General features: G+C 42.2%; 1 protein-coding gene across 1 annotated transcript in view; it reads right to left on the bottom strand.

Moving 5' to 3' along the window:
• COL5A3 (collagen type V alpha 3 chain) overlaps window positions 1–14,460 on the bottom strand; it is a 129,673-nt gene that overhangs the window by 42,637 nt on the left and 72,576 nt on the right. The window contains exons 5-6 of the mRNA XM_069946380.1: window positions 6,758–6,889; window positions 1,121–1,306 (exon numbers count right to left, since the gene is read on the bottom strand). Of these exons, the coding sequence (XP_069802481.1) occupies window positions 1,121–1,306; window positions 6,758–6,889 (318 nt within the window). The remainder of the gene's footprint in view (window positions 1–1,120; window positions 1,307–6,757; window positions 6,890–14,460) is intronic.

The following is a 14,460-nucleotide window of genomic DNA, read 5'->3' as shown; positions in this document are numbered from 1 at the left end:
ACAGTCTCTACTTTTCATGTTCACCCCCGACCTGTAATACCTTAAACATCCCCATGGAACAGTGCAGCCCTGTTCCTAATCCCAAACAACCCCATTAAAGTAATGTATTTTACAGATGTCCAATCAACACTGTGATATCTTATAAAAGTCTATTGTAGTGTTGATTATGGGGCTGGTAAATTGTCCTACCCTTACCCTCACTTCTGTTTGGCTTCTAAGATGACCAGTTTCTAGTGAGTCTGGATTTGCACTACTTTTTGGTGTTCACTTCAATGAGAGTGACCTACAACACCAAACACAACCTATAGACAAGGGTGGCACTGTCTCCCTTCAAAATGTGGACAACCCTTTTAAATTAAGACACCTAACCCTATCAACACTGGCCTAGAGAACTTGGTGGACCCCCAAAACCATGCTATTACAGATCACAGGCATGAAATATAGCAGTGTCCATCCCCTACATGACTCTCTTAGTCATCTTAGCAACTAATCAACGCACTATTCAATGTCCTGTAACTCAAGTTGCAAGAACCTGCCATATATACTTCCTGGTCCATGGGAACCATTCCTAGTGAGAACGATCTCACTACTCCACTGTAGCTCTACTCTTCCTCTTTGAGATGCTTCTCTTTACTCCTCTGTAACTCTCTGCTCCTCCTCTGTGAGGACCTTCTCTAAGCACAGTTTACATATTGATGGCTACATAGTGGAAATTCTGGCCTACGTTCTCCTACACACAACTTTTTGAGTATACCAAATCCAGTCCAAGGCACAAATGTAGGTCCATAGTGTCTACTCAAGTGTCCCAATGAGGTAACCCTTAGAAGAAACCACACCCCATGACTGCTTTAACCAGCAGTTCCAGGAAGATGGTAAGTCCAATTTCTAATATACTTATAGGTCTTCCACCATGATCCACCAGCTGAACTCTAACCCTTCGAAACTCTACATTTTAGAGCAGATGATGATGTTAGTGTTGGATATCATGAAAAAATGACAAATGGACATTACTTTGATGGCGTCACGCTGTTAATGATTAATGTAAGCCATGGTCATGGTGCCAGGTAATGACAAAGCAGCTTGGCACTAGAATGGCACATTTGGTGGGAAGGGTGGTTACCATGAGCACTGTGACTGTCTGAGTGACGGCTGAGGTAGTGATCCCTTCTGTTGGACTTATGACAGTGGTGTGCACCTGTGTGTTGTGTTCTGTTACAGACTTTTGGTTCTTCTTTTTGCCCTTTCTATCCTTCTTTTTACCTTTACCTTTGCCCTTTTTCTTTCGAGGGGCAGATTCCGTAGGATTCTGTGAAGCCAAAAGAGGCATTAGCAAAAAATAAAAAACAATGAGTATTGGTGTGGCTAGGAGAGGGTAGAAGATTGTGTTACAGGTCCAGCATGTTCTTAAAACATATTGGTGTAGGAGATATATGCCAATCATGGATGGACCAATTGAGCACTGCCGATCACCCATGCCACTAAGAGAACCTGAGCATGATACCACTCAGGATAGTTTACCAGCAGGTCTTTTGTATTGGATAGTAGGTAAACTATCTAACTTTCTTCCCCTCTACACTTATTACAAGAACCTACCTAAACATCTACCCCATATCTACTGAAACATTCATCGCTAGATGTCTCCCACATGGACATGAGCCAATCTACTGCCAATACAATCCATATAATTTTCCGATGCTTGAAACTATATACAAACTAGTATCCACCCAACCTTTTCTCTAGGGATGGTGGTTACTTCATGGGACTCTACATAACCATAATAACCCGGATAGACACCATTTGACCTACTGACCCTTCCCTTCTCACTAGACAGCTGCCTTTTCCCAAATGGACGTACACCAACCATTTTACCCTTTGCCCTCATGGACTACTAAGTCACTAAGGGGGCAATTATCAAGACTGGCATACTTGAGACGTCTGCCTCTTTTGTAAATTTGGCGGGACCCATGTCTGCCGCACAACAAGCGCACAAACCTACTCCTGAGCAGGTGTAGATTTGTGCTATGATTTCTGTCTGTGAGCATGGGTAAATCATAGCAAATCAGGTGTAGGAGGAGGGCACACCTTTTCGCCTTGCCACCCCTTCCCCCACCAGCCATTAGGCGAGTGGATGCCATGGAGAATGTAAGAATCTGTTCCATCTCCGTGGCGCATGGCACCAGCGCAACCTTCATAAATGTCCCCCTAAGTGTATCACAATTCAGATGGGTAGTAAGGTGCCCAGATTACTTCCAGCTATCCCTTGTTGTATGGAGTAGTAGAAAGAGTAGATTGGGGAAAAGCATGGCATCTTTAGTCCAAGAATGGCTTGGCGTGACTCATGGCATTGAATATTCCACAGCTGATGTTTAATAACGTGCTAAGCTGAGAACGAGGAAAAACCCTCTCTCCATAGGAGCGATGCCCAGCAGGTGCACAGGGAGATACCGCGACATTGGTGGAATGTGAAGAATATGGCTCCGCTCCATGTGCTACGCATGACTGAAAAGTCGTAAATATTCTGTACGCCATATATTAGTAAACCCTGTATCCCAATTACTCTATGATTTATAAGCAGTTAGCAAGCATCTGACAACCCGAGCCGACCCCTTCTTGTTCCCAAGCACTTCTTACATTTGCGGTAACAATTCTCGGTGCCTGATGATTTATATTCCCACGGCACCATGTTTGTATAAATGTAAAAATGTATCCAAAAGTCTAACCGCTTGGGTAAATATTATAGAGCGGGAATAGGAGAATAATAGAAGCTTCTGGATCTTTAGTATGTTTAGTCTCAGCCCAGACATTATATTTCTTCAGTGGATATTTCCATCTATCTGAAGGATCTATCATTGCGGCTATTAAGTAATCCTTAAAAAAATAGCAAAAAAAGCTTAAAATAATCATCATCCTAAAGGGGTGGTCTGGTTTATACTGTTAGGGTATTTGGAGGTGATAGATGGGAATGGAACTTTCTGTATCAGCTAAGATGCCACTATGGAGGAACCAGCTATGTAGGGAAGAAGTGTTGGGGTCATTGGGGTCCCCACCCTAGCTGGTCCAATTTCACACAGCTAGCTCAGAATAAATACTGTATAAAGGCCCTATTACACATAGCGATTATCGGCCGGATTTGGCCGATTATCGGCCATTATGTCCAACAATTGCTTTGTGTAATTTCGGCTGATCATTGTCTTTTAATGTCTTTAGATGATTGACAACAATAGCAACAATCCGCTGCTGTCACTCGGTGGAATAAGAGCAGCAGCAGCAGACCGCCGCCATCTCCTATGGGCTGCCTGGACAATCTGAGGATCGCTCGGGCAGAAACTAAACCCACCCCCCCAGCTCCCCGTGGCCTCTTCTACACTTTCCCGCTTACTGTCGGCACGTGTAATGGCGCCAGCAGCAAGCGGGAACGAGTGCTTGCTCCCGCTGATCAGCCCATGTAATAGAGCCGCTCAAAAGTGACAACGTTCTCTTCTCTTCAGATACTTCCTTTATGTGACAATTCAATCACAGTTTAAACCTCCTATGAATGTGTTAAGACGTGTTCAATTCTCCAACAGCACCTCAACAGGGAAATTTGGGCACTACACAGTGGAAATCAATAGGGCCGCCCTAATAGGATGTATAAAGGTACCAGACCAGGTCCTAAATATTAGTAAACAAAATATTCTGATCACAGAATGTCTCTCTAATGCACTCAGTGGCAAGTGTTAAATTCCCCAGCAGCGCCACCATAGGACAAGTTTAGTATTACACAATACTAAAACCAATATGCTATTCATGTAAGACATAGACTTTCCAGGACATCCAAGGAGAATGATTAAAGTTATAGATGGAGGTCCTCAAATTCTCTTATAAGTTATTTCAAGGGCCTCTTTATTGCCCCATCTGCATAGAGCCTTGTGATTTCTATATGGAGGCCACAAGACTTATTACATTCTGTGGCTATATAAAATCTATCATCCCTGTTTGGCTATCTATAAGGGAAATATTCCATTTATTTACAGAGCTCTGACATTGCTACATTACTGCTGAGCTGTGAACTGAGGGGTCTATTTCCCGGGGGTCCCGATGACACATCTTGCAGGCCTGGTTTTCCTTGCTGCCTCCCAGTTGCACATGCCAGTGCCGTGAGTCACGCTCGTGTGAATGATACACATGGAGACCCAGCCCTGCGAACCAGCTGTTACCATTCCAGCTGGGTCGGCCCGGACATCCCATCTGCTGAATGAAAACCCTGGCTCCGAGCTCCGGGGCTGCCCCTGCCAAAATCCTTTCCATTTCACGCCTGCTTTGGCTGGTGGGAACCAAAGGGTCCTCTCGCAGTTTAACCAGTCGTGTGTTGGAAGCTGACTTGAGGGTCAAGATTTCTTTAGGCCAAAGACGTCGGATGCCAAAGAATTCTATGTTCTAGGTTTGTTTCCAACTTTTTCTGTTTACATACAAGGCAAATAAATAAAAAATAGTATTTTACTGGGAAACCACCCACAATGTAACATTCGGCTACGTGTGCCGTAACTTACGGCCCATTGGTTTCCTCTAACCCCTGGTTACATGTACCCACTGCAGAACCATGTATCTAGGGGTATAGCTATAGGGGACCCAGACGTACTAGCCACATTGGACCCTAGTGTCTGAGGACGCCTATGGACGGTGGGGGTTTGGTGACATCACATATACACTTGTTTCACTGCAACCATTTATTGGCTTATATGTCATGTAAAATGTGATGTCATCAATCCATCTAACAGAATCCCGACTTTTCGGCTGATTTATGTAGGAATCAATTAGACCATGATTGTAATAGGTTATCTTCTGAGTTATGTTTGTGCTTTATTACTTATAATATGTTAATTAAAATAATTGTGTTATTCATTGTTTTTACATTAATAATCTTACTTTTTTTTTTAACTATGGCTGTAAAGTTTATAGTAAGATATAGTTTGTATAGATTGCAAAATATATTCATCTACACGGGAAGTAAGCTAGTGGAGGAAACTACAGAGGGGAACCAGCTAGTAATGCAAACTACCTACAGGGGGAACAAGCTAATAAGGAAAACTATCTATAGGGAATCAAGCTAGTGGAGGAAACTACCTACAGGGGGATCAAGCTAATGGAGGAAACTACCTACAGGGGGATCAAGCTAATGGAGGAAACTACCTACAGGGGGATCAAGCTAATGGAGGAAACTACCTACAGGGGGATCAAGCTAATGGGGGAAACTTCATACAGGGGGATCAAGTTAGTGGAGGAAATTATCTAAAGGGGGATCAAGCTAATGGAGGAAACTACCTACAGGGGGATCAAGCTAGTGGGGGAAACGTCATACAGGGGGATCAAGTTAGTGGAGGAAATTATCTACAGGGGGATCAAGCTAATGGGGGAAACTTCATACAGGGGGATCAAGTTAGTGGAGGAAATTATCTACAGGGGGATCAAGCTAATGGGGGAAACTTCATACAGGGGGATCAAGTTAGTGGAGGAAATTATCTACAGGGGGATCAAGCTAATGGAGGAAACTACCTACAGGGGGGGATCAAGCTAATGGGGACACTACCTACAGGGGGATCAAGCTAATAAGGGAAACTACCTACAGGGGGATCAAGCTAATAAGGGAAACTACCTACAGGGGGGATCAATCTAATGGGTAAGCTACCTACAGGGGGATCAAGCTAATGGAGGAAACTACCTACAGGGGGATCAAGCTAATAAGGGAAACTACCTACAGGGAGATCAATCTAATAAGGGAAACTACCTACAGGGGGATCAATCTAATGGGTAAGCTACCTACAGGGGGATCAAGCTAATAAGGGAAACTACCTACAGGGAGATCAATCTAATAAGGGAAACTACCTACAGGGGGATCAATCTAATGGGTAAGCTACCTACAGGGGGATCAAGCTAATGGAGGAAACTACCTACAGGGGGATCAAGCTAATGGAGGAAACTACCTACAGGGGGATCAAGCTAATGGAGGAAACTACCTACAGGGGGATCAAGCTAATAAGGGAAACTACCTACAGTGGGATCAAGTTAATAGGGGAAACTACCTACAGGGGAATCAAGCTAAAGGAGGAAACTACCTACAGGGGGATCAAGCTAATGGGAAAAACTACCTACAGGGGGATTAAACTGATGGGGAAACTAGCTACAGGGGGATCAAGTTAGTGGAGGTAACTACCTACAGGGGGATCCAACGTATAGTGGAAACTACCTACAGGGGTATCAAGCTACCTACAGGAATATCACGCTAAAAGGGGAACCTACCTACAGGGGGATCAAGCTAATGGGGGAAACTACAGGGAATCATGCTAATGGTGTAAACTACTCATAGGAGGACCGAACTAATGGGCGAGATTATGTACAGTGGGAACATGGAAAACTACCTACAAGGTGTATTTGGCGACCCTACATACAGTCATGAGGGATTTGGTTTTTCAGAAACTCCTGAAACAGACTTGAAATTGATTCTTTTATATCTCTTACAGAGTTTTGAGACCTCAGTCCTCTGGCGACTCCTCCAATGTCTTTAGAGAAAACTGAGCGGTCGATTGTTTGATGTCACATGACACTTGTGCTACTTTTCTATCTACCTATGGCAGACTAGATGGACAAAGTGGTATCCTATGTGTTATGTCTATCTATCTATCTATCTATCTATCTATCTATCTATCTATCTATCATCATAATTCAGTATTGGTATTACTTTATGTATTGTTACATTTTCTTACAATGTTGGTGTCCTTACCTGGTCGGGGAACTCTGGGTCCTGGGCTTGTACAGCATAGACAAGAGCACCATCACAGCTGGGCATATACGTGTTACAGTAGTCGTAGGCTGCTTTGGGGTCGGCCACGATCAGCAGTTGTTGGATGTCGCCCTGTAATGAGAAATCATATAATATAAAGACCAATGCAGGCAGATAGCAGATAGTTTACCTTTATTTCAGGGGTTCTACACAGGTAGTTTTACGCTGCCTTTTCCTTTGTTTTATTTAGAACATGTAGAGATGTAGCAGAGCTGAGTTGGTTACTCGTAGGTAACTTAATGTGATACTTTCATAGAACTGCAGGTAAATCTGCTGCATTATCTTCACCCATATGGATATAATAATATATTAAAAGGTCAGCATGAAATTAAGCTCTGCTACATCTGCACGGACGCATAGACTTTGTTTTAATTAAATCATTCCTAGAATTAGACAGCTACTACATTAAGACATAGGAGACGCTCCCTGGGGGAAGCCTGTACAATCAGCCATACGGCTCATGTATTTCTTCCATATGTCCTATGACATTGTGAATTACATACCTCAGGGATAGACTCTAAAGAACAGTCCCCCCCCCCCCCACCTATAAGAATACTGGAGGACCCCCACAACCAACAAGCTGTAATGAGCACCCCCATACCTGTGGGTCTTCATCCTTTTATAATGATACGTTCTGAAAAGTTATACTTTATGTATCAATACCTCAGATTATTATTAGCTAGCTGCGACATTCGTGTTTATATCCAGAAGCTGAAATCCTGTACAGGTGTAGAGATCAGAGCTAACGCTGTATAGAGCATAGAGAGTCCTCTGTGAGGTATACACATCATAAGCATAAATCTCAGGGTCTGCAACAGTGTAGGTAGAGCACATGGATATCAAGTAGATGGCAGTAGGTGAGTGCTCTATGTTAGCCCAAGCAAAAGGACAAAAAAAAACCACACACCAGGATCTGTGCAGAAACCTATCTATCTCTCTATCTTCTGTCTATCTATCTATCTATCTATCTATCTATCTATCTATCTATCTATCTATCTATCTAAGAAAGAGGATATAAGAGCAGCACTACCTTGTGAAACGTAGTTTGGTGCCAGCAGATTCCTCAACCAGAGGTATAAATGTCCATAAACAACGAATAGTCCGCAGCACTCCAAAGTTGTGAAACAAACGTAGTATTTTATTCCAAATAAATCATAACATCAAAGTAGTGACATGCAGCAAATAGACGCGACGTTTCGGCAGCCTCTGCGCTTGAGAATGGAAGCGCAGAGGCTGCCGAAACGTCGCGTCTATTTGCTGCATGTCACTACTTTGATGTTATGATTTATTTGGAATAAAATACCACGTTTGTTTCACAACTTTGGAGTGCTGCGGACTATTCGTTGTTTATCTATCTATCTATCTATCTATCTATCTATCTAATTCCTATCTATCTATCTATCTATCTATCTATCTATCTATCAATCAATCATATATTATCTATCTATCTATCTATCTATCTATCTATCTATCTATCATATATCTATCTCCTATCTATCTCCTATCTATCTATCTATCTATCTATCTATCTATCTATCTATCTATCATATATCTATCTCCTATCTATCTATCTATCTATCTATCTATCTATCTATCTATCTATCTATCTATCATATATCTATCTCCTATCTATCTATCTATCTATCTATCTATCTATCTATCTATCTCCTATCTATCTATCTATCTATCTATCTATCTATCTATCTATCTATCTATCTATCTCCTCTATCTATCTCTCTATCTATCTATCTTCTATCTATCTATCTATCTATCTATCTATCTATCTATCTATCTATCTATCTATCTTCTATCTATCTTCTATCTATCTATCTATCTATAGACAGGAGAAAGCCGCACTTCCAAATAAGATGTAGCAGGTGCTGTACAGAGAAAGTCCCTTGGCTCGGGATCCCAAATACACGACAGAAGATTCTGCAGCACGCCAGCTCAGGTGAAAACAGGTGATATTTATTGCAAAAGTGCAAGAAAAATCAAAGGATGGAATCCTTTGATTTTTCTTGCACTTTTGCAATAAATATCACTTTTTTTCACCTGAGCTGGCGTGCTGCAGAATCTTCTGTCGTATCTATCTATCTATCTATCTATCTATCTATCTATCTATCTATCTATCTATCTATCATATTTCTATCACCTACCTATAATCTAATCTAATCTATCATATTTCTATCACCTACCTATAATCTAATCTATCTATCTATCTATCTATCTATCTATCTATCTATCTATCTATCTATCTATCATATTTCTATCACCTACCTATAATCTAATCTATCCATCCATCCATCCATCTATCTCATATCTCTCCATAGTAACTTATCTCTATATTCATTGTTCCCCCTCTTACCACTAGATGTCACTCTACAAGCCCAGTTGCCCATCTCATCTATGATATGAATTTTACTGGTTCTTACTTCTTACCAAAAGTGCAGACAACCAGATCTATGAAGCAATATACAGCTGCCCTGACTCCCAGAACAGCCCTAAAAACACATATGGTAACATTTATCCTGTTATTATATCCGTATATTAATATAATCCAAGTTTGCTGTTTAGATTTATGATATGTTTTTGTTCACTTTTTATCTTTAGCTTTCAGTGTTTTTGCTTCGTTGTCCCGTGGACAGTGTAAAACCGACTACACCTCTACAAAATACACACCTTATCTAGGGCTTTGTGGAATTAATCTCTATTCTGTAATGTTTACAACTGAGTGACTGTCTGTCTCTTATTAGAATGTAAGATTTACTATTTATATAATTTTAGGACTTTATTGCAAAAGTTAAACAATAGTGAACCATGTATTTTAAAGGGTATGTCCACTGCAGCCATTTATATTGCTCCACTGAATAGCCTTGATGAAAGATCTCTTACTGTTTGGATACTCAGCTGCTAGGCAGACCTGGTTTCCATGGCTACAGACTACAAACATATCCAGTGTAGTCTGATCCTGCAGCCATACTCCCTTCCATCTGACCTGAACTTACCAAATGTATGTAACCAAAGAAGAAGAGGACAGATGGAGGAGAGCATGACTGCAGGATCAGACTACACATGATATGTTTGTAGTCTGAAGCCATGGAAACCAGGTCCGCATAGCACAGTATCCAGACTAGAAACGTATCCACAGTGTAGTCTGATCCTGCAGCCATAGTCCCTTCCATCTGACCTAAACTTACCAAATGTATGTAACCAAAGAAGAAGATGAAAGATGGAGGAGAGCATGACTGCAAGATCAGACTACACATGGTATAGTTGTAGTCTGTAGCCATGGAAACTAGGTCTGCATAGCAAAGTGTCCAGACTACAAACATATCCTGTGTAGTCTGATCCTGCAGCCATACTCCCTCCCATCTGACCTAAACTTACCAAATGTATGTAACCAAAGAAGAAGAAGAGGACAGATGGAGGAGAGCATGACTGCAGGATCTGACTACACATGATATGGTTGTAGTCTGTAGCCATGGAAACCAGGTCTGCATAGCAAAGTATCCAGACTACAAACATATCCAATGTAGTCTGATCCTGCCATCATGCTCTCCTCCATCTGTCCTCTTCTTCTTTGGTTACATACATTTGGTAAGTTCATGTCAGATACAAGAGAGAATGGCTAAAGGATCAGACTACACAGGGTATGTTTGTTGTCTGTAACCATGGAGACCCATAGATCTACATAGGCATAAAAAGGTACATTTTAAATGATGTTGTAAAGTCGCTTCTATATTGTATTTTTGATGTATTATAGCAATTGACATGCATATCCTTGAAGAGAAATACTGACATTTTTGGCACCAGCCTGAGTCTACGGCTATGTAAGGTGTGATTGACGTCACCTCATAAATCTAGTCTACTCCATGCTGATGGTTTTGCAGACAAATCTCATGTCAACCCTCCCCCCCATCTCTTCGTCTTTTGCTCCAGATCCTGATCCTCCTGATGTGCTGTTCCCATACAGCACAGCTGCAGCTGACAAATAGCACTGATTCGCCGTGGGCATTAAAGAAAAAAAAACATGGGTCTGGAAAATCGGAAATGAATCCAGAGCTGGACCTTAGCCATAGGAACAACTGAGGCTTACTCATTAACCCCAATCCTTGCTAGAGAGGTCTGCACGTCAGGAGTCCTCTCCTTTCACCATCTAAGAGAGTCATGTGACCGGGAGTAGTCTACTGAGTTCTGGCCATAGTTAACCCCTAATTCTCCACAACATTTACCTTCACAGTTTTCTAGGAAACTGAGAAATGAGGAGTTGTTTGATAATATCTTCACAACTGGTGATGTCCTATCCTCAGCTAATAAAAACGGTGGCTTTTAGACAAACACTGTGGCCACTATGACCACTACGGACTCTACATTATCATTAAACCACAGTCTAAAGTGAATATGAAAATCACCTTAGACAAGATGGTCATGGAGATCGTCACAAAGGTCTATTTTTCCTCTAGACAGGAGAGACTGGTGCTTAGGGTGGCCCTGTGGAGAAGGTGGCAAGTGATGGACTCCAAAGTCAACTCTAAAAGTGGTTGCCTTTTGTTGAGCCTTTGGGGGCCATTATTTTGGCAGAGCCTGTGCCCATCAGAGGATGCTTTGAATCTCTAATGATCCATATCACTGGCCAAGCCCAAGAAAGGACCGTGGCTAGTGATTGGCTAAGCGGCCTGTCAGTGCAGAGACCGGAACCAGACGGGAACAGAAGACAGAGTTGCAGAGACCAGGAAAGGCCTGAGGCACCTGGGAACGTGGTAATGTAAGTAAATACTTTATTATTTTAGACTAAAGGCAAGGACTGCACGCACATTGCTAATGATGTCCGTGCAGCCCTTGCTTCCTGATATTACAGTACAGTACAGTTATTAGTAGTGTTGAGAAGAGAGGCCAAACTGTTCGGGTTCGGAATCGCTGTCCGAACCTGAACACTCGGAATTTGACTACCGGTGGCTGAAGACGTTGGATGTCGCCCTAGGGCAGTGGTGTCAAACTCAAATACACAGTGGGCCAAAATTTAAAAAATGGACAGTCGCGTGCCAACCATGATTATTATTGAAGCGCGAATGCGGCAGTCATGGCACTGTTAGTGGTGTGAGTCTCCCAGCCCCCATGATAAATGACAAGATAAATTGCTATGATATGATTAAACCCCAACCCATGTAATAGCCACCCCCCTCCCCCAATATTTTCCCATGTAGTAGCCAACCCAACCAAAATTTGCCGACATAGTAGCCAACCTTCCTAGTAGTGCCTAAATAAGTGCCCAAATAGTAGCCAGCCCCCCAAGTGTCCTATATAGTAGCCAGCCCTCCCTAATAGTCTCCTATAGTAGCAAGCCCTCCCCAATAGTCTCCCACAGTAGCCAGCCCTCCCTAATAGTCTTTTATATAGTAGCCAGCCCTCCCCAGTAGCCTCATATAGTAGCTAGACCTCCCCATAATCTAATATAGTAGCCAGCTCTCCCCGATAGTCTCGTTTATAGTAGCCATGGCAGGCCAGATGTAATTCAAACTCTGAAAGGCCTGGCGGGCCAAAAATAATGGGACCTGACCGGAGATTGACATGACTGCCCTAGGGAGTCTGGGACAACATAGATACAGCCATGGAACAGTTCAGCCTCTCTGCTCAACAATAATTATTAGTATTGCTACCATACCGACAGTAAACTCCACCCTGTGCCTTATTCCTTGTGGGAAATATAGGTTACAGATCAGTGCGGGAGCGAAGCATTTCCACCACAGCCACAGGGGAAAATAAGTGGGGAAACCACATAACCCTGTTTCTCGGAATAAGGTGATGGAAAAGGATCAGTCACATATCAATATGTTTTTAAACACAATTTACCATGCTAAAAAAGATACATAAAATAATTTGTTGGAGTGCCGCATTACAGGGGTTCCCTAATATTCTAATGGGGTTCTTCAAGGAAGTATAACATTGATAGCTGATCCTTAGGGTAAGGGCCCTTTTACACGGGACGATTATCGTGTGGAAAATTGTTTGAATTTAAACGATAATCGTTCTGTGTAATTGAAAAATCGTTCATGAGGCGTTAATTTAATCGTTAATTTAGATCTGGCCCTAAAATCATTGTATATCGTTCGCTAATGGTTCACTGTAATTCCACATTCGTTCACTGATCGTTCAGTGTAATCCCAAACCGTCCCTCCTTTTGCTGGGATCAGATGGAGTAAACATTGTAATGATCGGAACTAACGACTATAGCTCTCTGTATTATATGGTGAACGGTTTTAGGTTAACGATAAACAATCTCGTTTGCCATCATTTATCGTTAAAAATTGTTTAGTCTATTAGGACCCTAAAGGCCCTATTACGCATAGTGATTATCGTGTAAAAGATTCCCTATAGCGATCGTTCACTGGCGATTTAGTAGCAAACAATTCTGATGTTACCGATTGCCGTCAAAAACAATATAAACGATCATTTTTACGGTCTTTAATCGTTCCTCAGGACATCCCACACAGCTTGTTTTATCTGCGAACGACTCATTAGACGAACAGATTTGCGAACGATCGGTGAACTACCAAGGATAATTTTTCATCATGTTGAAAGACGATTAGCAATTTTTCCTTCATCGTTTGATCGTTGGGTGTTATGACCCGGGCAGATAATCGTGACTTTTGGTCCTTATGGCGAATTTTTAAACAATTATCGCTCCGTGTAATAGAGCCTTAAAGGCCTTACACGGGCCGATCAGTTGGAGCAAGCGAGCACAGGTCAACGCTCTCTTGCTCCTCGTTCCCTGCTCGCTGCCGGCACTAGATCTACTGTAAGCAATGAATGGGACCACAGCCCTGAGAGCCATGATTGATCACTCTATAGATAAACCGCTGATGTTATGGTTCCAGAGAACCTCTTTAAGTGGAGTTCCACTTGTATAGTGCTACAAACAGTATAATAGTAAAAACAATGCAACAATCCTTCAGCTGTATCTACCATCTGTTCTGGACAGTTTCTAATGATGTAGTTTTTTTCTTACTTTTTGGCTTATGGAATCTATGATTTGCAGCCAGTTAGCGCTAAATGACCTATTTGGCTGGTAAAACCACAGTGTGATCATTTCTCTACAAAATAAAACATACATGTAGTCGTCTGAAAGAGAAGCAAACTATTAAAACCCCATTGCCGCGTGCGGTGCCAGAAGTGACATCACAGGGAGATGGATCGTCCAGAGAGACCTGATGTATTGGGCTTCATGGATAGTAGTATGCAGTGTATTATACATTGTTATACTGTGTGTCGGTAACACTATACTAATGATATGGGCATGTATGGGAAATCCAGGGGAAGGTTCTCCTGATAGGGGTGTGGTGGCCTGCAAACCTCTCACCCCTCTCTCCACCCTACATGTTGGCTGCGGCCTGACCGAGGCGTGCAAAGCCTCCCGTGCCAGAGAACTCATTTACTTTCTCCCTGGTGAACTAAAGTATTTAGGAAAAGAAGAAGCAGGGGGAGGGGAGAAGAGAACAGTCTGCGTGGTCAATGACTACTAGTTTTATCCTCTGCTGGTCTGAAAAGTAGATGTCAGAAATATAGGGAGTAGATGTAAAAAAAAAAAAGAATATAGTAATGTCAGGAAACTTTAAAGGAGTAGTCTGGGGCGGGTCAAAAAAATC

The sequence above is a fragment of the Dendropsophus ebraccatus genome, chromosome 1 (genome assembly GCF_027789765.1).
Source record: "Dendropsophus ebraccatus isolate aDenEbr1 chromosome 1, aDenEbr1.pat, whole genome shotgun sequence".
Lineage (NCBI taxonomy): Eukaryota > Metazoa > Chordata > Amphibia > Anura > Hylidae > Dendropsophus > Dendropsophus ebraccatus.
This window is presented reverse-complemented; position numbering and strand designations above follow the sequence as displayed.